Consider the following 26,447-nt stretch of genomic DNA (forward strand, 5'->3'; position numbering starts at 1 on the left):
TTGATTTGAGAAATGGCATGTATAATATCATATAAGAAATGAATTGCCAGTCCAGGTTCGATGCAGGATACAGGATGCTTGGGGCTGGTGCACTGGGATGACCCAGAGGATGGTGCGGGAGGGAGGTGGGAGGGGGTTCAGGATGGGGAACACGTGTATACCTGTGGCCGATTCATGCTGATGTATGGCAAAACCAATACAATATAGTAAAGTAATTAGCCTGCAATTAAAACAAATAAATTTAAATTAAAAAAAAAGAAAACCAGAGAAAGAGTAAAAAAAAAAATGGAAGAGAAAAATCTAAAAAATGTGGGACAACTAAAAAAATAAAATGGAATGCTAATACAAAAAGAAAAAGAGAAAGAAATAGAAGAAATATTTGAAACAATAATGACTGAGAACTATACACTTTAAATATACAATTTTTTGCTAGTTCAGTTCAGTCACTCAGTCATGTCCAACTCTTTGCAACCCCATGGACTGCAGCATGTCAGGCCTCCCTGTCCATCACCAACTCCTGGAGCTTGCTCAAACTCATGTCCATCGAGTTGGTGATGCCATCCAACCATCTCATCTTCTGTTGTCCCCTTCTCCTCCCACCTCCAATCTTTCCCAGCATCGAGGTCTTTCTAATGAGTTGACTCTTTGCATCTGGTGGCCAACGTATTGGAACTTCAGCTTTGGCATCAGTCCTTCCAATGAGTATTAAGGACTGATTTTTGTCAATTATTCTTCAGTAAAGCTGGGGAGAAAGCCTATTTTGCATGATATTACTATAGCAAGGCATGTTCTGTTTTGGTTACTATTTGCACTGAATAACTTTTTCCATCCTTTTCAGATCAGATCAGATCAGATCAGTTGCTCAGTCGTGTCCGACTCTTTGCGACTTATTCAAGTCTTTGGATCTAAAGGGAGTCTTTTGCAGACAATACCTAGTTGTATCATGAGTTTTTATCCCTTCTCCCAACTCTGTCTGCTAATTGGAGAGTTTAGTCCATTTACATTTAAAATAATGAACTTCTTCTGGTATTTTTATTCTTGTATATTTCATAGCTTTTTGCCTCTCATTTCCTTCATTACATACTTCTTCTGTGTCTAGTTGATTTTTTTGTAGTGAGATGTTTAGAAAGGGATATAGTCATAGCTGGACATTTAGAATGGCCAGGTCAGATGATAAGAACTCAGTGTCTCCTACAATGTGTAGCAACGAAGAAGTTGTTGGCCTCACGTGTATCCTGGTTTTCTACCTTCTTCCACAGAAAACTGGACAGTAACCATTCCCGTGAGACACTTGGTGGCTACAGTAGGAGGACACGCTGAGCTCAGCTGCCAGTTGTCCCCACCACAAAGTGCAGAGCGCATGGAGGTGCGCTGGTTCAGAGGGGACAATTCCAAACTTGTTCACCTATACAGGGATGGCCATGAAGTGAATGGAGAAGCTGCCCCAGAATATGTGAACCGCACAGAGTTTGTGAATGAGGCCATTAGACAGGGCAAGGTGATGCTCAGACTTCATAATATCAGTGTTTCTGATGATGGATCATATCAGTGTTCATTTAAAGGTAGTGGCATTAATAATGTGGCCAGCATGAATCTGAGCATAGCAGGTAAGTTTCATGGTGGAATGTTGCATACCAATGCCCTTGTGACCCTGTAAGCTGAAATATATGAAAATGAATCAATGTTTCTTTTTATTTTTTCACACTTTCAAACATGTTTCAAATACTATAATAAGAAAAATCTATTTATCTAATGCAAGAATATACTATGTAGTGGACAGACAATGCAGAGTGATCAGAATTTGCCTAACTTTAATTTGGATGTGAATTTGAGTATTGCCTCTTCTTCTGTTGAAGATCACGATGTTAATGAGACTCTTTTCAGATTTCCAATCCAACCTCAAAGCAACAACTGTCTTGATCTTTCTGTCCCATTTCCCCCAGCATTAGGCTTGGAAACACAAATCCATGTTCAGGCTCCTGGCATTGAGGGACTCACGGTGGATTATAACTCAGGAGGGTGGTTCCCAAAGCCCCAGATGGAGTGCAGAGACAGCAGAGGAGAGATAGTTCCACATTCATCAAAATCCTATTCACAGGACGGAGCCAGATTGTTTCACATGAAGATGACTCTTGTCCTTAGGAACCAGTCATGGGGCAACATGACTTGCTACATTCGCAATCCTCTAACAGGTGAAGAGAAACGAACAAATATTATCCTGGCTGGTGAGTGTTTGTCAGAGTTTCGTTGTCAATATATCAACATAAAGAAAAATTAATAGGATAATTTGAGTCATGAAAAAATGTTTTCATCTCCTGAGATGGGGAAGTTTGTGAAATGAGCCTATCTTAGAGATAAGACTTGCAAGGGAAATATCAACTGGGAGTTAGTGAGTGAGTTTAAAGTTCTATGGAGGAGACCAGGCTTGAAACATATGTGAATGTCTTTAAGAAGAATATTTAAAACAATGGAATTGGACAAGATACAAAGTGAATAAGGATAGGAAAAAAAAAAAAACAGGTTCCTAAAACTGAATTTCGGAGCATTCACCTTTTAGATGTCCTTTAGAGGACTAAGAGAAATCTGCAAATTATCTGAATAGGAATAGGGAGACAGATAGGAGGAAAACACATAAACACAGCAGGCAAAATTGAATATTTAGAAGCATTTGTTTTGATCTCTTTTATCAATGGTAAAGAAGAATTTTCTTCAGAACCTGTTTTAAATCTTTCAAATGTTTCTTATTGTTTCACTAAAGATAGTTGTTTCTTATTCAAATTAGAAGCATTATATAGATATATTTGGGCTTTCCAGGTGGCACAGTGGTAAGAATCCACCTGCCAATGCAGGAGACGCAGGAGATGTGTGTTTGATCCCTGGGTCAGGAACATTCCCTAGAGTAGGAAATGGCAACTCACTCAAGTATTCTTGCCTGGGAAATCCCAAGGACAGAGGAGCCTGGTGGGCTACAGTTCCTGGGGTAGCAAAGAGTCAGACACGACTGAACATGCATGCACGCATGCATGTATATTCAATTATTAGTTTCAGATAAGATTCAAATTGGAATAGGCTATAACATAAACATAATATGTGAGAAAAAACTGTATCATAAGCAATTAAATTAGTATTTAAAGTTGAATCATGTAATAATAATTTTGAAAAAAATGGCTTTCATAGGCTGTGTGAACAATATTGTTACAACTTTTTGCATCCCATATAAAAAGCTCTCAGACTTTTATCCAATTCACACATATTCATACAGATTAAAAATTAAATATAAAATAAATATGAAATCTACAAAAACACTGCCAGGTAAGCTTTATTTTCCCTGAAAAACTAGCCTCTCAAATGCAGTTGCTAATATTAAAAAATATCAAGTATGTGGTAAATATGCAACCCAAAGGTGTATATTTATGGATGATGAATTTCCTTAATTGGGAACTAGAACAAGGACTAATAATAAGAAACTCAATCCCAAGGAAAATCTGGAAAAAGTGACATGTGCTTAACATTAGCCACAAAATTTCATCACAAAGTAAATACAGGACTATGAAATATAGCACATATTCTGCCTAAAAGACCTTAAAAAGAGATAAATATTTGTGGAGGAATAGTCAGTTTTTAACAAGAATATTCACCTCCTTGAAGACAAAAATAAACCAAAATTATTATAATTATTTATTTAAAGACATTCCAGATAGAAATCTCTTGGAAGTCTTTAAAAATATGTTGGATAAGGTAAGTTTGAAGTTAGTATGGAAAAATGAATATCTGTAAATTTAGCAATAATAATTTTAAAAATGAGGAAGAATTTCCTTTATCAGATTAAAAACTGACTGACTATAATAAAGTAATTGTGAATAAATGTTAAACAGTTTGTGGTTATTTCCAACCATAGAATATTATGTACCTTCACAGGAGTAGGCCATTGTATCAATGCTAAAAACTAAGAAGGGCAGAAAGAGATTCAAATCATAAAAAAACAGTATAACAAATTATGAAGTATAAAGTTTAGTGCATCGAAAAAAATGAAAAAGTTCCTATAAGATGTTGGAATAATTGTCTATATTTCTGGAAGAAAAAACATACATAGAATTATATACAGAAATACATTACATATAGGTTAGAAGTCAAAGGTTAAAAGTGAAACAATAAACATTTTTAAGGGATATACCATATAATCCTAATATTAAAGAGACCTTATCAAGACCTAATCTTCAATATCTGCAAATCAATCAATGTAATACACCACATTAACAAATTGAAAAACAAAAACCATATGATTATCTCAATAGATGCAGAGAAAGCCTTTGACAAAATTCAACATCCATTTATGATAAAAACTCTCCAGAAAGCAGGAATAGAAGGAACATACCTCAACATAATAAAAGCTATATATGACAAACCTACAGCAAACATTATCCTCAATGGTGAAAAATTGAAAGCATTTCCTCTAAAGTCAGGAACAAGACAAGGGTGCCCACTTTCACCATTACTATTCAACATAGTTTTGGAAGTTTTGGCCACAGCAATCAGAGCAGAAAAAGAAATAAAAGGAATCCAAATTGGAAAAGAAGAAGTAAAACTCTCACTATTTGCAGATGACATGATCCTCTACATAGAAAACCCTAAAGACTACACCAGAAAATTACTAGAATTAATCAATGATTATAGTAAAGTCGCAGGATATAAAATCAACACACAGAAATCCCTTGCATTCCTATACACTAATAATGAGAAAACAGAAAGAGAAATTAAGGAAACAATTCCATTCACCATTGCAATGAAAGGAATAAAATACTTAGGAATATATCTACCTAAAGAAACTAAAGACCTATATATAGAAAACTATAAAACACTGGTGAAAGAAATCAAAGAGGACACTAATAGATGGAGAAATATACCATGTTCATGATTGGAAGAATCAATATAGTGAAAATGAGTATACTACCCAAAGCAATTTATAGATTCAATGCAATCCCTATCAAGCTACCAACAGTATTCTTCACAGAGCTAGAACAAATAATTTCACAATTTGTATGGAAATACAAAAAACCTCGAATAGCCAAAGCTATCTTGAGAAAGAAAAATGGAACTGGAGGAATCAACCTACCTGACTTCAGGCTCTACTACAAAGCCACAGTTATCAAGACAGTATGGTCCTGGCACAAAGACAGAAATATAGATCAATGGAACAAAATAGAAAGCCCAGAGATAAATCCATGCACATATGGACACCTTATCTTTGACAAAGGAGGCAAGAATATACAATGGATTAAAGACAATCTCTTTAACAAGTGGTGCTGGGAAATCTGGTCAACCACTTGTAAAAGAATGAAACTAGAACACTTTCTAACACCATATACAAAAATAAACTCAAAATGGATTAAAGATCTCAACGTAAGACCAGAAACTATAAAACTCCCAGAGAGAACATAGGCAAAACACTCTCTGACATACATCACAGCAGGATCCTCTATGACCCACCTCCCAGAATATTGGAAATAAAAGCAAAAATAAACAAATGGGACCTAATTAAACTTAAAAGCTTCTGCACATCAAAGGAAACTATTAGCAAGGTGAAAAGACAGCCTTCAGAATGGGAGAAAATAATAGCAAATGAAGCAACTGACAAACAACTAATCTCAAAAATATACAAGCAACTCCTCCAGCTCAACTCCAGAAAAATAAATGACCCAATCAAAAAATGGGCCAAAGATCTAAATAGACATTTCTCCAAAGAAGACATACAGATGGCTAACAAACACATGAAAAGATGCTCAACATCACTCATTATCAGAGAAATGCAAATCAAAACCACTATGAGGTACCATTTCACACCAGTCAGAATGGCTGCGATCCAAAAGTCTACAAATAATAAATGCTGGAGAGGGTGTGGAGAAAAGGGAACCCTCTTACACTGTTGGTGGGAATGCAAACTAGTACAGCCACTATGGAGAACAGTGTGGAGATTCCTTAAAAAACTGGAAATAGAACTGCCTTATGATCCAGCAATCCCACTGCTGGGCATACACACTGAGGAAACCAGAAGGGAAAGAGACACGTGTACCCCAATGTTCATTGCAGCACTGTTTATAATAGCCAGGACATGGAAGCAACCTAGATGTCCATCAGCAGATGAATGGATAAGAAAGCTGTGGTACATATACACAATGGAGTATTACTCAGCCATTAAAAAGAATACATTTGAATCAGTTCTAATGGGGTGGATGAAACTGGAGCCTATTATACAGAGTGAAGTAAGCCAGAAGGACAAACACCAATACAGTATACTAACGTATATATATGGAATTTAGAAAGATGGTAACGATAACCCTGTATACGAGACAGCAAAAGAGACACTGATGTATAGAACAGGCTTATGGACTCTGTGGGAGAGGGAGAGGGTGGGAAGATTTGGGAGAATGGCATTGAAACATGTGAAATGTAAAAAAAAAAAAAAAAAAAGAAAAAGTTCCTATAAGATGTTGGAATAATTGTCTATATTTCTGGAAGAAAAAACATACATAGAATTATATACAGAAATAAATTACATATAGGTTAGAAGTCAAAGGTTAAAAGTGAAACAATAAACATTTTTAAGGGATATACCATATAATCCTAATATTAAAGAGACCCTATCAAGAAGGGCTTCCCTGGTGGCTCAGATGATAAAGCGTCTGCCTGAAATGCGGGAGACCTGGGTTTGATCCCTGGGTTGGGAAGATCCCCTGGAGAAGGAAATGGCAACCCACTCCAGTATTCTTGCCTGGAAAATTCCATGGACTGAGGAACCTGGTAGGCTATAGTCCATGGGGTCTCAAAGAGTCAGACACGACTGAGCAACCTCACTTTATCAAGAAGTGCAGATCATAAAAGTAAAGAAATATCTATTTGTCTCCATTATCTTTACACCCTAAGAACTCACTAGAGACAGTTTTGAGGCTGTCTTATAGCCACTGAGCTTCTCAACCACAAGCAGGGTGTACAGGATTCTGCTTGTTTCCTTTATAATTAGGAAGCATTTGCACTGGGATTGTTAATAAGAAACGAGAGCGAGAGTGAGGGAGGGGGAGAGAGAAAGAGACTTCCTTCTATCAACTATAGCCTCAAGTTAAATTCTACCCCCCGAACAAACTCAATTCCAGGCTCTGTATTGCCACTAAAACAGCTCCAGTGAACTTTAGCCCCAACCCACATACAAAAACAGTGAAGAAAAACAGGACCTGAAAGAGAATCTTGCTTTATCAGCAGTAAAATTCCCAATCCAATGGTGCTCCATGTTGTGGGTTTATTGATCTTCAAATGGCTCTGCCCTTTCTTTCAGATGACCTGTTTTACCCAGATCACATTTGGATGACATTCTCTGTATTGCTTCTGTTCGTGATGTTGTTTTTGGCTATTGTGCTCTTTTGTTGTCAGTGTTTCACAAATGGAGATAACTGCTGCAACCAGTGTGGAATCACTAAGAGAATCTGTCTTAAAGTGATGTGTAAGTCACATGGGGTTTTTTAGGCAAAGCTGTACAACATTTGTCAATGAATGCCAATCATAGGAAGATTTAGGGCTTGTTTCTCACTTTAGAAATGAACTTCACATCTCTTAATTAGGAACTTCTCAGGACAATGCTGTTTTAGGAACGAGGTCAGTATAGATGTTTCCTGAGTGGTTCAGACCCACAGTTAGTTCTATGCCCTCAAGGTAAGTGCTTTCTGTCTTAAGTAAATATTCAGTCAACATGAAGTGAATCCAGTGTCTGCCTCACTCAAAATCACTTTGTGATGGGTGAATCCTATGAGTCTTGCTCTAGAATACACTTAATTTGATGATAGTCTTTTTGCTTATATAGATTCTCATTAACTTTCAAGATACCACCTCCCTCTTAGAACTTAAATAATGTCAACATGAAAAAGAAATAGGTCTCAAAACCAACAAGTCCTTTACAACCAGACTCTTCCATCTGGTTTTGTGGTTAAACTGAATGAATGTATCATCCTTCTGAGTGAACATATCACTGAATGATAGTGACCTATTAGGTAAAAAGACATAGAACAATTTTAAAGACAATTCTTTTCCTAACTTATGTCTAGGCAAAATAGATTTTATATAGTTGTGTAAGCTGCTAGATGGGGGATGTGAATCTAGCAATTGACTCTAGATAATTTTAAAGGAGATGAGTCAAGGGAGAAGATATAATCTGTTGGACCCATTTCCCTACCTAGTCCATAAAACCCTGTACCACATTTATTGGGTGCCTACCTTATGCTAGGCATTGTATCAATAATATTCATTTTACCAAAGTCACCTAAATTAATCCTAAAGACTTGCTTTTATTGTCACCATTTTATAGATGAAAATGTCACAAATCAGAGCTCATAAGTGATAGAGCCAAGCCTGGAAGGCAGATGTCTCTGTTTCCAATCCTCATGCTCCAGTCATTATGCTTGTTTGCAGTAACTGGTTTCAGGTTTCTGCTTGCACACCTTAATGATTGAGGAGGTTATAAACTCAGGAAACATGCCTATTCCATAGTTACCAGGGGAATTTTCTTCATTTTGGAAATAAAATCTATTGATCCATGATTTCTACCAATTACCTCACAATGAGTGGCTCTTCTCTGTCTTCCCCAGGAAAGTCTTTTAAAGGCTTGAGGTCATAATTTTACTTCAACTGAGCTTCTTTGAGGAGTATCTCATTATTTCTGGTTATTTTCTTCTGCAAGTTGATAGAGATCAAAGAATAACTATTTTAGTAATATATGGTAAAACAGTTTAATTATTTCTGTTAAACTTGTAGAAATAAGCCCCTTGACAGGGAAATTAATGCTGAGGGGTTTAAAGTGTGTTTTCTTCTTTCAGTCACCTCAGTGTCACCACTGCTCCATCTGTCTAATCTCACAACCCTCAGAACTCCCAGAAATCTAATGAAGACCCCAGGGCATCTGTCCGGTTCCCCGAGACTAATTCAGTGCTAGATTAGGTGGTGAGAATTAGGGGAAAAAACTCCTCTTAGTTCTGCTGTGTCCATAAGTCCAGTTTTACTAGGGTCAGCCACCACCCACAAAGTAAACTCGCATCCTAGCCCTACCTAGGTTGAGTAGGCATGAACCAATGACTGTACTTTTTCTTATAATGGTTCTTGGGTCAGTGGTAACCCATATTCCTGCGTTCCTCTTTCATTAATACGAACTCTCTGTTCTAGTGTTCCCATATGACTTTCTCGGTTGGTTGAGCTCAAGCATCACTCAATTACCATGTCTTTTGGCCTTTTCTGGAATGCTCATTATATATCTGAAGTTCCAGAAACGAGGTAAATGGGGTTAATCGTGGTGACTACTACTAAGAGCTTAACAAATCTCCTTTCCCTAGATATCTGTTTTCTTGGTGTTGTTTAGCAAGAGCTGTATGACTTTTTCCTCATAACCAGGAAGATCAACAGTTTAGGTGACGTCTCAGAGGACCAAATTCTGACACTGATTATTGTGGGTGTCAAAGATTGAAGCTGCTTTGACTGCCACCAGTGTTTTCAACTGCGCTTAAGGACATAACTCCTTCTGCCATAAGGAATAAGAAACATTCTGGCTTCAGAAAACATGACTGGGTCCGGCCACTGATTTACTATGCTGTTGTTGGTGTACATTCATGACTCTAGGTCAATGTTTCTTATCTCTTTAAGGCTTAGAGTCTACTTTGAAAATATAATGTTAACATGAATCCAATTGCAGTGCTCACATATACCTCTTAAATCTACATGCAGTCTCAGGAAGCTTATGATTCTTTCCTTGGGCTTCTCTGGTAGCTCAGTTGGTAAAGAATCCACCTGCAATGCAGGAGACCCCGGTTCAATTTCTGGGTTGGGAAGATCCCCTGGATAAGGGAAAGGTTATCCACTCCAGTATTCTGGCCTGGAGAATTCCATGGACTGTGTAGTCTATGGGGTCTCAAAGAGTCAGACACAACTGAGTGACTTTCACTTTCTTTCCTTGGACTATTACAAAATATGGTCATCATTTAGAGGCGAAATTGATTAATAAAATGGTACTCAAAAAATGATTTTAGCACTTGGCAGTTCATAATTTAGAGATTTCTAATGAATATGTATGTATGAGACAATTGCCATCTAATCAAGGCAAAGAAACCCTTTATTTTACTTGAGGCATTCATGTCAAACCACAGAAGAAAATTTTAGAGAATTAGGATGGTCACTAGTAGAACTTTCTCGGTTCCCTCTCCTCCCTTCCTCATGCTAGGCAGCCTTGAACCACAACATGCACAGTCCTATATTTCTAATCTGTCCACTGAAAATTGCAAACCTTGCCTCAGAAGTTACCAAATCAGTGGATGGAAAGACCCTACTTTCTATTACCAAGAGGAAAATTAATGTTTGTATAAACAAACCAAGAACTTGAAAATGATGTTTGAGAAAAATAGTCGACCTAAGCCAAAATTCCTCTGGATTTCTTAATTTGAACTAAGTCAAAACACTCCTGAGGATTCTGTAGAAGTAGACGTGAGGAGCCAACAGACCAAGGTATAGACCAACTGAGTCTTTACAAGAGCTGCCCAAGGAAATATAAATTATTTCTGATTGTAAAGGTTTTTCCCCCCTCAGGTTTAATGATCACCTAGCTGTGGTCAGCAATTTCTTTTAAATAAATGCTTAGGAATTAAACCAGATCATATGCTGTTGTTTAGTTGCTCAGTCATGTCCTACTCTTTTGTGCTCCATGGACTCTAGCCCAGCAGGCCCCTCTCTCAATGGGATTTTCCAGGCAAAACTACTGGAGTGGGTTGCCATCTCTTCCCCACCCAGGGATTGAATCCATATCTGCTGCTTTGGCAGGCAGATTGTTTACTACTGAGCAACCATGGAATCATGCGTTAGGTGAATTTTTTAACTTTATAAGAAACCACTAAACTGTGTGTATTGTTTCACACATCACCTGCAATGGATAAGAGAACATTTATTCCTCATGGTTTCCACTTTGGGTTTCCCTCCATCTTTCTAATTTTAGCTAGTGTGTTCAGTGGTATCTCATCTCAGTTTTAATTTGCTCTTCCTGAGCATTTCATATAAGTGGAATCAAATGATACTTACTCATTTTTGACTGACTTCTTTCATTTAGCATATGTTTTAAATGTCTATTCATATTTTAATATGTATCAAATCTTCATTCCTTTCTATTGCTGAATAATATTCCATCATATAAATATAGAACATTTTGTTCATTCACTCATCAGTCAATAATGTTTCTTGGTTTGTTTCCAATTTTGATTATTGTTAATAATTCCATTATGAATATTCAATTATAATATTTTGAGTGGATATATGTCTTCATTTCTCTTAGATATACACCTAGGAATGCAATTGCTGGATCACATTAATTCTATGTTTCACATTTTTTTATACCTGCTAAAATATTTTCCAAATTGGCCTTACTATTTGAAATTCTCACCAGCACTGTGTGAGGGTTACAATTCTACATATTCTCACCACTTATTATTGTATATCTTTCACTGTTAGCCATATGGTATGTCATTCTTTTGCTGAGCTCAAGCATTGCTCTATGTGATTTTTTATTTTCAATTCTCTAATAAGCAAAGACATTGAAGAGATTTTCTTGTACTTGTCAGCTATTTGCATGTTTTCTTTGGATAAATGTCTAAATCATTTGCCAATTTTTAAATTGTGTTACTTGACTTTTAACTGTTGGGTTGTATTTCTTTATATATTCTGGATACATAGTCTTTATCAGATACATGACTTGCCTCTGCGCTCCACATTCTGTAGGTTATCCTTTTGCTTCCCAATAGTGTTCTTTCCCCTTTTTTTTTTTTTTTTTTTTTTTTTTTGGTGTCTGGTTATACTGCACAGATTGTGGGATCTTAGTTCCCTGAAAAGGGATTGAACCTGGCCTCACAGCAGGGACAGCACCAAGTCCTAACCACTAAACCACCAGGGAATTCCCCCTGATGATGTTATTTGAAGCACAAAAGTTTTTCCGGTGGCCACTGTACCAACTTACCACAGATTTAGTATCTTAAAGCAACATACATTTATTATCTTACAGTTCTGGAGGTCAAAAGTCTACAGTGGATTTCACTGGGCTAAATCCAATATGTCACAAAACCTGCAATCTCTTCAGAACGTCTAGGGAGAATCCATTTTCTTGCCTTTTACAGTTTCTAGAGCTGCATTCCTTGCATTTCTTGGTTAATGGATTATTTCTTACATTTTCAAAGACAGTAGAAATACATTAAAAAAAACTCTCTCAGCTGTATCTTCACATTGTCTTCTCCTCTGTGTATAAAGTAAATTTCTGCGCCCCTCTCAGAGTACTTGTGATTGAATTGGGCCCACCCAGATAATCCAGGACAATATGCTACCTTGAGATTCATAACTTAATGACATCTCTACTCTTTTATCACATAAGGTACCAGGCATGAGTTCCACGGGTTATTGTTGTTCAGTTGCTAAATTGTGTCCAACTCTGTGACCCCATGGACTGCAGCAAGCCAGACTTCCCTGCCCTTCACTAACTTCCAGAGTTTGCTGAAACACATATCCATTGAGTTGGTGATGCCATCAAACCATTTCATCCTCTGACATCACTTTTTCCACTTGCCCTCAATATTTCTCACCATCAGGGTCTTTTCCAGTGAGTTGGCTCTTCCCATCAGGTGGCCAAAGGACTGGAGCTTCAACTTTAGCATCACTTCTTTAGTGGATATTTAGGACTGATTTCCTTTAGGATTGACTGGTTTGATCTCCTTGTCCACAGGACTCTCAAGACTCTTATCTAACACCACAGTTCAAAAGCATCAATTCTTTGCTGCTCAGCCTTCTTTATGGTCCAACTCTCACATCCATACATGACTACTGGAAAAACCATAAGCTTTGACTTATGACTTATGGACCTTTGTCTGCAAAGAGATGTCTCTGCTTTTTAATATGCTGTCTAGGTTTGTCATAGCTTTTATTCCAAGGAGCAAGCATCTTTTAATTTTGTGGCTGCAGATACCATCTGAGTGATTTTGGAATGCAAGAAAATAAAATCTCTCATTGTTTCCACTTTTTCCCCATCTATTTGCCATGAAGTGATGGGACTGGATGCCATAATCTTAGTTTTTGAATGTTGAGTTTTAAGCAGGCTTTTTCACTCACCTCTTTCACCTTCATCAAGAGGTTCTTTAGCTCTTCTTTCCTTTCTGCCATTAGAGTGGTATCATCTGCATATCAGAGGTTGTTGATATTTCATCTGGCAACCTTTATTCCAGCCTGTAATTAGATATTGAATATCTTTGGGATCATTTTTCAGTGTAGGGAATCCCATGGACAGAGGAGCCAGGCAGGCTATAGTCCATGGGGTCACAATAGTCAGACATGACTTAGCAACTAAACCACCCCCACACGTGCCCTTCATGAAGGAAAAATGTCTCCAAAAACAAAGCTATAAGCCTAGAGGCTAGAGTCATGAGTCATACGTGTTTATCCTCAGGACTTGAAACCTAATGGGGTTTTCCCAGTTGACCTTTGAAATTACTTGGGAGCAGTGACTACTTTTTCCTTCTCATTTTCTTCACAATTCAATGAGAGTGACTACAATATTCTCCTATGCCTGTGGCACCATTATATGTTAGGAGTAAATAATTGGTTTTCTAGTTCCATGGTCCCAAGGATGAAAGGCTTCCCTTGTGGCTCAGCTGGTAAAGAATCCACCTGCAATGAGGGAGAGCTGGGTTTGATCCCTGGGTTGGAAAGATCCCCTGGAGAAAGGAAAGCTACCCACTCCAGTATTCTGGCCTGGAGAATTCCATGGACTGTATATCCATGGGGTCTCAAAGAGTCGGACATGACTGAGAGACTTGCACTTTTACTTTTCAAAGATGAAGAGGAATTTTGCCACAGTGTGGGTTATACTTATAGAGAGCCTCACTCCCAAATTTATTTAGATTGTCGGCCAATTTTTGTTCCTTAAAGTTGTGGGACTGAGGTCCCTTTTCCTTATCAACTGTCAGCCTGAGGACTGCAGCCTGCCTGGATTTCTTCACATGCTTTCCATGTGGCTCTGCCAGCAATGGTGGGTCAAGTCCATTTCATCATTTGACTCTCTCTAACCTTGCATTCTGCTACATCTCTCTGACTTCAGTCTTAAAAAGTCTCTGATTTAAGGACTCATATAACTATATTGGATCTGCATGAATAAACTTGAATAATCTCCCTATGTTAAGGTTCATAACCTTAATTACCTCTGCAAAGTCTCTATTTCCATGGAATGTAACATATTCACAAGTTCCAGGTTTGGGGACACAGATACTTTTAGGGGCCTATTCTGTCTACAATAGTCTAGCTCCCAAAGATTCACATTCCTCCCAAATACAAAAGCCATTCTGTTCATCCAAAGGTTTCATCTTATAAATTCAACTCAAAGTTGATAAGAAAAAAGATTATCACAAAAGAGCATTAATGAATCTATTTTATATAGTTAATATAAGGATTAATGGAATTAATCCATTTTAAGTGGTAGAACAATGACTTCTAAAGAAAAAATTCTCAGTATAAGTAATATTAAATGTTATTTCTTTAATATTCTCTCCCCCTAATTGACAACTCAACTAAATTTTTTTTCAGTCTCTATTTCAGATCCTTTGTTTCCCTTATACAATGACTGGATGTGGGATATGGCAATGGTTTTAGCTGGTTCGATGGCATTTTTCAGTCTATTAATCACTGTTTTAGGCATGACGCTAAGAGGTAAGTGGGTGGGGAGAGTCTTGACTCTGAGGCTATCATTTTGCCAGCATTTATTTATTTTCCATTCCCTGAAAAGGCCCACTTCCCACCTGGCTATCAGCCCAAGGTTCATCCTGTTTCCAGAGAAAAGACAAAGGCCCAAATCTATGTTTTGTCAAGTTATACATTAACATACTATGGTTACTTAATAACTAAGGTTAAGTTACAGCCCTTCAAGTGTGGAACCAAAGAGTGACTCAAGCTTCTTTTGCCCTTTCTTTTGGCTAGTAACACACGGAATCATAGCTGTGCTCCTCAGGCTTATTACCCTTCTCCTGTAATATGTGGGCAATTTTTTTGTTGACATCTCTATCTCCAGCACCCAAAAAAACCCACAATACATGTCTCTCCAAGCACATCTTGTGACATTGCTTTCCACACAGGTCAGTTTAACCTGCTCTTATACATTATTCCATTCACTGAAAGTTACTAAGACTTGATACTACTTGAACATTAACTCTATTCACCCTGTTTTCTTGAACAAATCTCACCATTTCTCCATCTTTGTTCACCCAAGAATCCCAAGTAATAGGTATTAAGTTAGAGATGTATCTGATTTTGTTGTGAAAATTTTGTTTCTGTTATAATTGAAGGCCAAGAAACCTCAGATAATGATCTTCCCTTCAAATTTTCCTGTAATCAGATTGCAATTCAAAAGCCATGAGTAATCATCATTGCTTTCTTAGTATAATTTCTTTCATAATATTAAATGAACATTGACACCCAACGTGTATCACTAGATGTCAGAAGAAACAGTAACGTATATAGAATTCTGAGGGCAAAATGGGCTTTGAACCTACAATTTTGCCCATTTCAAATAATTTCTCATAAGTAAAAATGAAAACTAGTCAAGGACTTACAGAATGTACCATTACTGTAGACTCTATGAAAATTATCTAAGAAAAAAATTTTCCCAAATGGAAATGACAATGTCTAAAATATTAGATGAATGATAAATAAGAAATATGAAAAAAATAATAAAATACTAATTTAACAATAAATAGTTATATTATGGTTGCAAAATAATGACTACTTAAATAAAGTAATTTGAAAATATATTAATAACCTAGTTGCTGAACATCAGTGGTTGCTAATATCACAGAAAGAGAAACCACCAGAGATTATATTATTCTGCATGTTAAGAACAAAATACTACCTATGATGTGTGTTCTTGGCAGAAAAAAAAAAGGAAGCAAAAGAAACCTGAATCAGATTAAACCTCCCTTTTAACCTCCAATTTACAGGACATAAAGAACAAGAAGGATACACTATACAAAGTGACAGAGATACAATCCACCAACTGTAGAAATGAAAAACACAACAGAACAAATGAGAAAAATTCTTCAATAATTATGTTGCAAGCATATACAGCTTCAGTGTAATCCCTGCCAATGTCTCAATGAAAGTTTCTATAGAAATAAAAAATCTGTCAATGCTTCCACCTTTCCCCCTTGTATTTGCCATGAAATGATGGAGCCAGGTGCCATGAGCTTAGTTTTGTTTTTTTTTTTTTTTTATTTAGCTTTAAGTGAGCATTTTCACTCTCCTCCTTCACCCTCATCAAGAGGTTTTTTAGTTCCTCTTCATTTTCTGCCATTAGAGTGATATCATCCACATATCTGAGGTTGTTGATATTTCTCCTGGCAATCTTGATTCCAGCTTGTAACTCATCCAACCCGGCATTTCTCATGATGTGCTCTGCATATAAGTTAAATAAACATGGTGACTATAAACAGCCTTGTCAAACTCCTTTCTCAATCCTGAACCAGTCAGTTGTCCCATACATGGTTCTAACTGTTACTTCTTGATTGGCATACACATACGAGAAGATACTGAGCATCATAAATTATGAGGGAATTGTAAGTGAAAACAATGAGATAACACTATGCACTATTAAGAGGGGATAATGTCCAAAACTGGCTTTTCAAAACTGGCTCAGTGGTAAACAATCAGCCTGCAAACACAAGAGATTCAGGAGGCATGGGTTCAATCCCTGGGTCGGGAAGATCCCCTGGAGAAGGAAATGGTAACCCATTCCAGTTATCTTGCTTGAAAAATTCCATGGACAGAAGAGTCCAGTGGGCTATAGTCCATGGGATCATAAAGAGTTGGACATGACTGAGCGACTGAGCATGCAATATCCGAAACACTAACAACACCAAATGTGGTGAGCCTGGGAAACAAAAGGAATTCTCATTTACTGCTGGAGAGAAATGTAAAAAGGCACAGCCACTTTGGACAGTTGAGTGGTTTCTCACAAAAATAGAATACTCTTACCATACGATATAGACAAAGCTATGGTTTTTCCAGTAGTTATGTATGGATGTGAGAATTGAACCATAAAAAAAGCTGAGCACTGAAGAATTGATGCTTTTGAACTGTGGTGTTGGATAGGACTCTTGAGAATCCCTTGGACTGCAAGGAGATCAAGCCAGTAAATCCTAAGGGAAATCAATTCTGAATATTCACTGGAGGGATTGATGCTGAAGCTGAAGCTCCAATACTTTGGCCACCTGATGGGAAAAGCCAACTCATTGGAAAAAGACCTTGATGCTGGAAAAGTTGAAGACAGGAGGCAAAGGGGATGACAGAGAATGAGATGGTTAGATGACATCACTAACTCAATGGACAGGAGCTCCACCCTCTAACTCCTAACAAATGATCAGTTCTCCATCATGATAACTTTGTGTTTTTGAGAAAGTCACAGAATGAAATCATGAAGTATGTAATCTTTTAAGACTAACTTCCTCCACTCAATATAAAGTTTTTGAGATTCATCAATATTGTGTATAACAATGGTACATTTCTTTAACCCTATAAACAGTATGAAAAGGCAAAAAGATATGACACTGAAAGATGAACTTCCCAAGTCAGTAGGTGCCCAATATGCTACTGGAGAAATAGCTCCAGAAAGAATGAAGAGACTGAGCCAAAGTGAAAACAGCATCCAGTTGTGGATGTGACTAGTGATGGAAGTAAAGTCCAATGCTATAAAGAACAGTATTGCATAGGAACGTGAAATGTTAGGTCCACGAATCAAGGTAAATTGGAAGTGGTCAAACAGGAGATGGCAAGAGTGAACATCTACATTTTAGGAATCAGTGAATTAAAATGGGCCAGAATGGGTGAATTTAATTCAGATGACCATTGTATCTACTACTGTGGACAAGAATCCCTTTAGAAGAAATAATGTCATAGTTAATAAAAGACTCTGAAATGCAGTACTTGGGTGCAATCTCAAACATGACAGAATGACCTCTCTGTGTTTCCAAAGCAGACCATTAAATATCACAGTAATCCAAGTCTATGCCCCAATCACTAATGCTGAAGAAGTTGAAACTGAACAGTTCTATGAAGACCTATGAGACCTTCCAGAACTAACACCAAAAAAAAAGGATGTCCTTTCATTATAGCAGACTGGAATGCAAAAGTAGGAAATCAAGAGATGCCTGGAGTAACAGGTAAGTTTGGCCTTGGAGCACAAAATGAAGCAGGGCAAAGGCTAAAAATGTTTTGCCAAGAGAGCGCACAGGTCATAGCAAACACCTTCTTCCAACCACACAAGAGACAACTCTACATATGGCCATCACCAGATGGTCAATATAATATATTCAAATTGATTATACTCTTGGCAGCCGAAAAAGGAGAAGCTCTACACAGTCAGCGAAAAAGACCAGGAGCTAACTGTGGCTCAGATCATGAATTCCATATTGTCAAATTCAGACTTAAATTGAAGAAAGTAGGGAAAACCACTAGACCATTCAGGTATGACCTAAATCAAATCCCTTGAAGTGACAAATAGATTCAAGAGATTAGATCTGATAGACAGAGTGCCTGAAAACTATGGACAGAAGTTTATAACATTGTAAGGAGGCAGTGATCAAAACCATACCCAAGAAGAAGAAACACAAAAAGGCAAAATGGTTGTCTGAGGCAACCTTACAAATACCTGAGAAAAGAAAAGAAGCTAAAGGCAAAGGAGAAAAGGAAAGATATATCCATGGGAATATAAAGTTCCATAGAATAGCAAGGAGAGATAAGAAAGCCTTCCTCAGTGTTCAGTGCAAAGAAATAGAGGAAAACAATAGCAAGGGAAAGACTAGAGATCTCTTCAAGAAAATTAGAGATACCAAGGGAACATTTCATGCAAAGTTGGGCTCAATACAGAACAGAAATGGTATGAGCCTGACAGAAGCAGAAGATATTAGGAAGAGGTGACAAGAATACACAGAACTGTACAAAAAAGATCTTCAGTTCAGTTGCTCAGTCGTGTCCAACTCTTCACGACCCCATGAATCGCAGCACGCCAGGCCTCCCTGTCCATCACCAGCTCCTGGAGATTACCCAAACTCATGTCCATTCAGTCGGTGATGCCATCCAGACATCTCATCCTCTGTCATCCCCTTCTCCTCCTGTCCCCAATCCCTCCCAGCATCAGAGTCTTTTCCAATGAGTCAACTCTTCGCATGAGGTGGCCAAAGTATTGGAGTGTCAGCTTTTAACTGTGTGGATCACCACAAACTGGAAAATTCTCCAAGAGATGGGAATACCAGATCACCTTCCTCCTGAGAAATCTGTATGCAGGTCAAGAAGCAACAGTTAGAACCGGACATGGAACAATGGACTGGTTTTAAATTGGGAAAGAAGTGCATCAAGGCTGTATACTGTCACCCTGCTTGCTAAACATATATGCCGAATGAAAGTGAAAGTGAAGTCGCTCAGTCATGTCTGACTCTTTGCGACCCCATGGACTGTAGCTGACCAGGCTCCTCTGTCCATGGGATTTTCCAGGCAAGGATTCTGCAGTGGGTTGCCATTCCCTTCTCCAGGGAATCTTCCCAACCCAGGGATCGAACCTGGGTCTCCCACATTGTAGGCAGATGCTTTACCATCTGAGCCACCATCATGTTAAATGCCAGGCTGAATGAAGAACAGGCTGGAATCAAGATTGCCAGGAGAAGTATCAATAACCTCAGATATATGGATAATACCACCTTTGTGGCAGAAAGCAAAAAGGAACTAAAGAGCCTTTTGATGAAGGTGAAAGAGGAGAGTGAAAAAGCCTGCTTAAAACTCAACATTCAAAAAACAAAGATTATGGCATCAGGTCTCATCACTTTATGGCAAATAGATGGGGAAACAGTGGAAACTGTGACAGACTTAATTTTCTTGAACTCCAAAATCACTGCAGATGGTGACTGCAGCCATGAAATTAAAAGACACTTGCTCCTTGGAAGAAAAGCTATGACCAACCTAGACAGCATATTAAAAAGCAGAGACATTACTTTACTGACAATGGTCCATTTAGTCAAAGTTATGGTTTTTCAAGTAGTCATGTATGGATGTGAGTGTTGGACCATAAAGAAAGCTGAGTGCCAAAGAATTGATGCTTTTGAACTGTGGTGTTGGAGAAGACTTTTGAGAGTCCCTTAGACCGCAAGGAGACCAACCAGTCAATCCTAAAGGAAATCAGTCCTGAATATTCATTGGGAGGACAGATGCTGAAGCTGAAACTCCAATACTTTGGACACCCGATGAGAAGGACTGACTCATTTGAAAAGATCCTGATTCTGGGAAAGACTGGAGGCAGAAGGAAAAGGGTACAACAGAGGATGAAATGGTTGTATGGCATCACCAACTTGATGGACATGAGTTTGAGAAAGCTCCAGGAGTTGGTGATGGATAGGGAAGCCTGGCATGCTGCAGTCCATTGGGTCACAAAGAGTTGGACATGACTGAGAGTTTGAACTGACTGAAGGATTGTGAAATGATTACCACAATCAAGCTAATTAACATATCCATTACTTCATATATTTACAATTGTGTTGACAACACTTAAGATTAACTCTCTTGGAAAATGTCAAATACACAATGCAATATCATTAAGTTCCCTCATGGTTCAGTGGTAAAGAATCTGCCAGCAATGCAGGAGTCAATGGGTTCGATCCCTGGGGCAAGAAGATCCCCTGCAGAAGGAAGTAGCAACCCATTCCAATATTCTTGCCTGGGAAATTCCATGGACAGAGGAGCCTGGTAGGCTGCAGTGCAGTCCACGGGGTTGAAAAGAGTCAGAGATGACTTAGCGACTGAACAGCAACAACAATCATTAACTATACTCAGCATTCTGTGCATTAGGGCTCCAGGATTTTTTTATCCTGCATTTCTGAACCCTTGTACCCTTTAACTGACATCGTTCCACTTTCCCCGCACTGCTGGCCCCTAGCAACAACCATTCTACTCTCTACTTTTATGAGTTTGACTTTTTTTGATTCCACATAAATGTGAGATAATACAGTTTTTATCTTTTTGTATCTGATTTATTTCACTTAGCATAATGTCCCTCAGGTTATCCATGTTGTAAATTTTAGGATTTTGCTGGTAGTATTGTTTGTGTTAATTGCTAGAATTTGAAAAGCTATTTGGTAATAACTATTCAAAGTGAACATATGTATACCATATGAGGCAGTAATTTATTTCTAGGTCCTTGAACGGCAAAGAGATCAGTCAATCCTAAAGGCAATCGACCCTAAATATTTATTGGAAGGACTGATGCTGAAGCTGAAGCTCCAATACTTTTGCCTTCTGATGCAAAGGGCTGACTCATTGGAAAAGACCCTGATGCTGGGCAAGATTGAGTGCAAGAGGAGAAGGGGATAACAGAAGATGAGATGATTGATAGCATCACTGACTCACTGGACATGAGTTTGAGCAAACTCAGGGAGATGTTGAATGACAGGGAAGCCTGACATGCTGCAATCCATGGGGTCGCAAAGAGTCGGACATGACTTAGTGATTGAATAACAACAGGTATTAGTGATCTTTTCTGTCGAAAGACACATACAAGTATAAGAACATACAGATATATCAGATGTATCATATATTGGGATATATGATAATGTGTGCATGCATGTTCGGTTGTGTCTGGCTCTTTGCGACCCCACGGACTATAATCTGCCAGGATCTTCTGTCCACGGAATTTTCCAGGCAAGAATACTGGATTGGGTTGCCATTTCCTACTCCAGGGGATCTTCCCAAGTCAGGGATAGAATCTATGTTTCCTGCATTGGCAGGCAGATTCTTTACCACAGCACCACCCAGGAAGCCCATGATAATGTATACATATATTTACATATGTATGATATGTATACATGTATGTAGGTGTATATGTATATATTCAATTTCATGGACAGAAAATCTTGGTGGGCTACAGTCCACAGGGGTGCAAAGAATCAGACACCACTGAGCAACTAAGCATAGTTAAATATATATATTAGATTATATCATCTTAACTTTTCTTTGTCATTCTTGATCTTGATGTACTTGTCCTTGGGAGTGGGGAACTGGTTTGTTAGAGGTGTTTTCTTAAGGTTATTGTCCTACCACAAGTGTTAGTCACTCAGCTGTGTCCAATTCTTTGTGATCCCATGGTCTGTCTATGGGATTCTCCAGGCAAGAATACTGGAGTGGGTTGCCATTTCCTTCTCCAGGGAAATCTTCCTGACCCAGGCATTGAACCCAGGTCTCCTGGATTGCAGGCAGACTCTTTCCCATCTGAGCTACCATGGAAACCAGAGTAGGCTTTCCTTGCGAGCCTGTGTGTCAGAAGTCTGTGCTCCCATCCTTCCCTTAATAGGAATCTGCTAATGTTTGTCACTCAGTGCTTGCTAGCCTTGTGTAGGGCTTTGGGGGTGTGTTCTCTGTTATCCTAGTTTAGCTCCAACTTAGGCAGGTCCCATGTGCCTGGGTCTTGGATAGGAGGATTTCTCAGTCATCCTGGTTTCTGACATTGGGAGTTGTCTCAATAGTCTAATCACAGTAGTTTCTTGCCCCTCCTTTAAGGCTAGAGAAATTTTTCTGTTTTATTTTGATATAACAACAGGTCTGCACCTATGCCCTGCAGGTGATAGAGTTTGCTGTCCTTCTGCCAATCTTTTTTTCTGTTTTTAAATAATTTTTTTTAATGTGGATCATTCTTAAATTCTTTATTGAATTTGTTACAATATTACTTCTGCTTTACGTTTGATTTTTTGCCTGTGAGGCTCCTCAACCAAGGATCGAACCCATACCCCCCTCACTAGAAGGAAAAGTCTTAACCACTGGACTGCCAGTGAAGTCCCTATGATTGCACTTAATGCTCTTGTTCCAGTGAAGGTGATCTGGGTGTAGCTTCTTCCTTTCCCAGAGTAGGCGGCGGCCCTCTCCTGGTTTGCATCATAGGATGGCTTTCTCTAGTCTCTAAACCTGCCTCCAGTCATTCTCAGGAACACCCACTGGGGGACACAGTGGCGATCCCACAGGCAGGTGCAAACCTCTTTCTTGTTTGCCCCTCCTAGGGATCTCTACGCTCATAAAAGCCCTCACTGGCGTTTATCTATTCACCACCATTTTAGTCAAGTTTTCACACCAGTTTCAACAGTAGTTCCTCTTTTTTCCATGCTCTGCTCAGCTAAGTCAGTGCTTGTGTCTCTTCCATTCACGGAAATTTCAGGTTCACTCTAAATTCCATTGAGGTTTTCCCTGCAATTCAGCAGAAATCAAGAAAATTTTATGATTTTGCTGATTATCCAGCCTTTCTTTTTTGTTGGGATTCCAGCTTTGTGAATCCCAAGTAGAAGTCAGAAATCCTTCATGTTGTATTTGCCTGTGAGAAAATTTTAAATTTTGATGAGATTTTACTGTTTTCTTCTTTTATGATGATTACCTGTTTGATCAATGGAAGAAAAAATTTAAGGTCATATAAACCATCCTCCTTGGTTTAGAGCAGAGTTTTCCCATCAACCACCTTGAAACTCTGACTCTATCAGATCAGATCAGATCAGTCGCTCAGTCGTGTCCAACTCTTTGCGACCCCATGAATCGCAGCATGCCAGGCTTCCCTGTCCACCACCAACTCCCAGAGTTCACTGAGACTCACGTCCATCGAGTCAGCGATGCCATCCAGCCGTCTCATCCTCTGTCGTCCCCTTCTCCTCCTGCCCCCAATCCCTCCCAGCATCAGAGTCTTTTCCAATGAGTCAACTCTTTGCATGAGGTGGCCAAAGTACTGGAGTTTCAGCTTTAGCATCATTCCTTCCAAAGAAATCCCAGGGCTGATCTCCTTCAGAATGGACTGGTTGAATCTCCTTGAACAAGCGTTCTTGTTATGTTATACAATAGATGGAAATAAGAGTGAAATCTCTTGTCAGTTACAAGATGAAGCTTGTTTTTCCATAACACAGTAATCCCACCCTCAGCAAAGAGAATAAAAATAGTCACTCAACATCAGAGCTAATAGGACTTGGGATTCACTTCCAATACCTTCGACTGAGAAAACTCCATTATCCTACCTCTCAGAAAGGTCTTTTTGTCACAGCCCCCCAAAATTTTAAAGCTAAGCCAGAAATCTCCTTTAGCTATAGAGGCATAGTTTTCAACCTAGGTGGCACCCCACTCCAGTACTCTTGCCTGGAAAATCCCATGGATGGAGGAGCCTGGTAGGCTGCAGTCCATGGGGTCGCTAAGAGTTGGACACGACTGAGCGACTTCACTTTCACTTTTCAGTTTCATGCATTGGAGGAGGAAATGGCAACCCACTCATGTTCTTGCCTGGAGAATCCCATGGACAGAGGAGCCTGGTGGGCTGCTGTCTATGGGGTCGCACAGAGTCGGACACGACTGAAGCGACTTAGCAGCAGTAGCAGCAGCAGCATACTGTAATCATCTGGGGAACTTAAAAATGCCAATGACATCTAAAAAACCAAACGTGTGGAAACAGAGAAGAATGGTGGTTACTAGGGGCTGGGGGTTGGGGGAATTGGGGAGATGTTGTTTAATGGTAACAAACTTGCCATCAGTAGATAAGTTCTGAAGATCAAATGCATTTCATAGCAATTATAGGCAACATTACTGTGTCATAAACTTCAAAGCGTCTAAGAGATTATCTGAATTGTTCTCACCACAAAAAAAGAAATGATAAAATTATTGGACATGTTAAAGGTGTTAGCTAATGCTATGGTGATAATCACATTTCACCATATCAAATCAATACATCATATACCTTAAACTTAAATGTTAATTATATCTTGGCTTTTAGAAAAGTAGTTTACTATCATGAGGAAGGCAGAGTTCAAGAAAATAAAAATGATTAAAACTGAATAGTCTGTAAACTAGTTTTTCTTGGTTATGAAAAAAGTGTATATCCATAATTAAAGTACTATCGACCTATGAAAAGGAATATCTGCTACAATATGGATGGACTTTGAAAGTGTTTTGCTGAGTGAAAAAACAGCCAGTCACAAAAGGACCCATATCATATAATTCCACTTATATGAGTTGCCCAGAATAAGAAAATTCATAGAGACAGAGAGTAGATCAGTGATTGCCAAGGGATTAAGGGAGGGGAATTGGGAGGCACAGAGCTCCTTTTTGTTGTGATGAAAATATTCTGGAAATTAGATGGTGATAATGGTTATACAACATTGTGAATATACTGAAAATCATTGAATTGTATACTTCTATATGGGATAAATTTTATGTTATGTGAATTAATTTTCAATTAAAATAAACAAAATTGTAGTTAATTGATTAATTAAGCCAATGGGATTCCTCACCCCAAAGTATAAATAGTCCCCAGATGATTCAAATGTGTAGGCTGGCTGGATGGGTGGAATCTGATACAGAGGGCTATTGATAGTGTGGGGTGGATGCTTGCGTGAGGCAGGGAAAGAGTTATAGGGCAGAAGAATTTCACAAGAAAAATAACCTTGTTAATGCTAACAAATGTTTTTATTGGGGTTAATTTCACTCCAGGAATTACATCACCTGAACAACAGAAAACTTTGGAATTCTGTCTCCAGATATTTCACTGCATATTTGTTACAATCACAGATGATGGAGTTTCACATTGTTTGTGATTCACGATCTCTTCAGATTCTCTGCACATGTCTTAGCACCTGTTCTGCTCAGCTCTGTGCTGGAAGCTAGCTCAGATACAATCACAGGCCTTGAGCCCAACCAGGGCTTCACCAGAAGGATCTGGAGAAGAGAAGAACACCAGATCCGGGCACATGAGTGAGTGGTCAGGTTTAACAGTTTGCCTTGGCTAGAACCCCTCCTGGGGCCAAGGAGGTGGTCCTGGAGGAGTGTGTATAGCTTTCCTTGGGGTTTTTCTCAGCTCTCTCTTTCTTATTCAAGTGTCTAGTCCTGTGAGGCTCTCAGACTGATTTCTGAGAGGTCCCAACATAGGTTATAATCACCTAGGTAGATATTTCTGCTTTGCATACAGAGGATAACCATAGAGGAAGGGACCAGGAAAAAGAAGGCTAATGGTCTTCTGCTCATCCCATGTGTAACAGATGAAATGGCAGAGTTCTGCCATGGACCCCATACTCTTCTTGGAGTATATCGAACTATATAGGCCAGGGATCTGTTTTTCAAGCATCTATTAATATTTTAGAATTATTTGCATCTCCACCTACATTACTTCATTAACCTTCTAAGTTTTCTAAATGGATGATACCACTCTAATGGCAAGAAGCAAAGAGGAACTAAATAACCTCTTGATGAAGGTGAAAAAGGAGAGTGAAAATGCTGACTTTAAATATTAAAGAAACTAAAATCTGGCCCCATTACTTCATGGCAAATAGAATGGGAAAATGTGGAAGCAGTGACAGATT

General features: G+C 38.6%; 1 protein-coding gene across 1 annotated transcript in view; it reads left to right on the plus strand.

Annotated features, from left to right (window-relative positions):
• The first annotated feature begins 1,360 nt into the window (after window positions 1-1,360).
• Window positions 1,361-26,447, plus strand: part of LOC102274712 (selection and upkeep of intraepithelial T-cells protein 1-like) — a 67,556-nt gene continuing 42,469 nt past the window's right edge. Inside the window, exon 1 of the mRNA XM_070362349.1 lies at window positions 1,361-1,607. Within this exon, the coding sequence (XP_070218450.1) occupies window positions 1,361-1,607 (247 nt within the window). The remainder of the gene's footprint in view (window positions 1,608-26,447) is intronic.

The sequence above is a fragment of the Bos mutus genome, chromosome 3 (assembly GCF_027580195.1).
Source record: "Bos mutus isolate GX-2022 chromosome 3, NWIPB_WYAK_1.1, whole genome shotgun sequence".
Taxonomy (NCBI): domain Eukaryota; kingdom Metazoa; phylum Chordata; class Mammalia; order Artiodactyla; family Bovidae; genus Bos; species Bos mutus.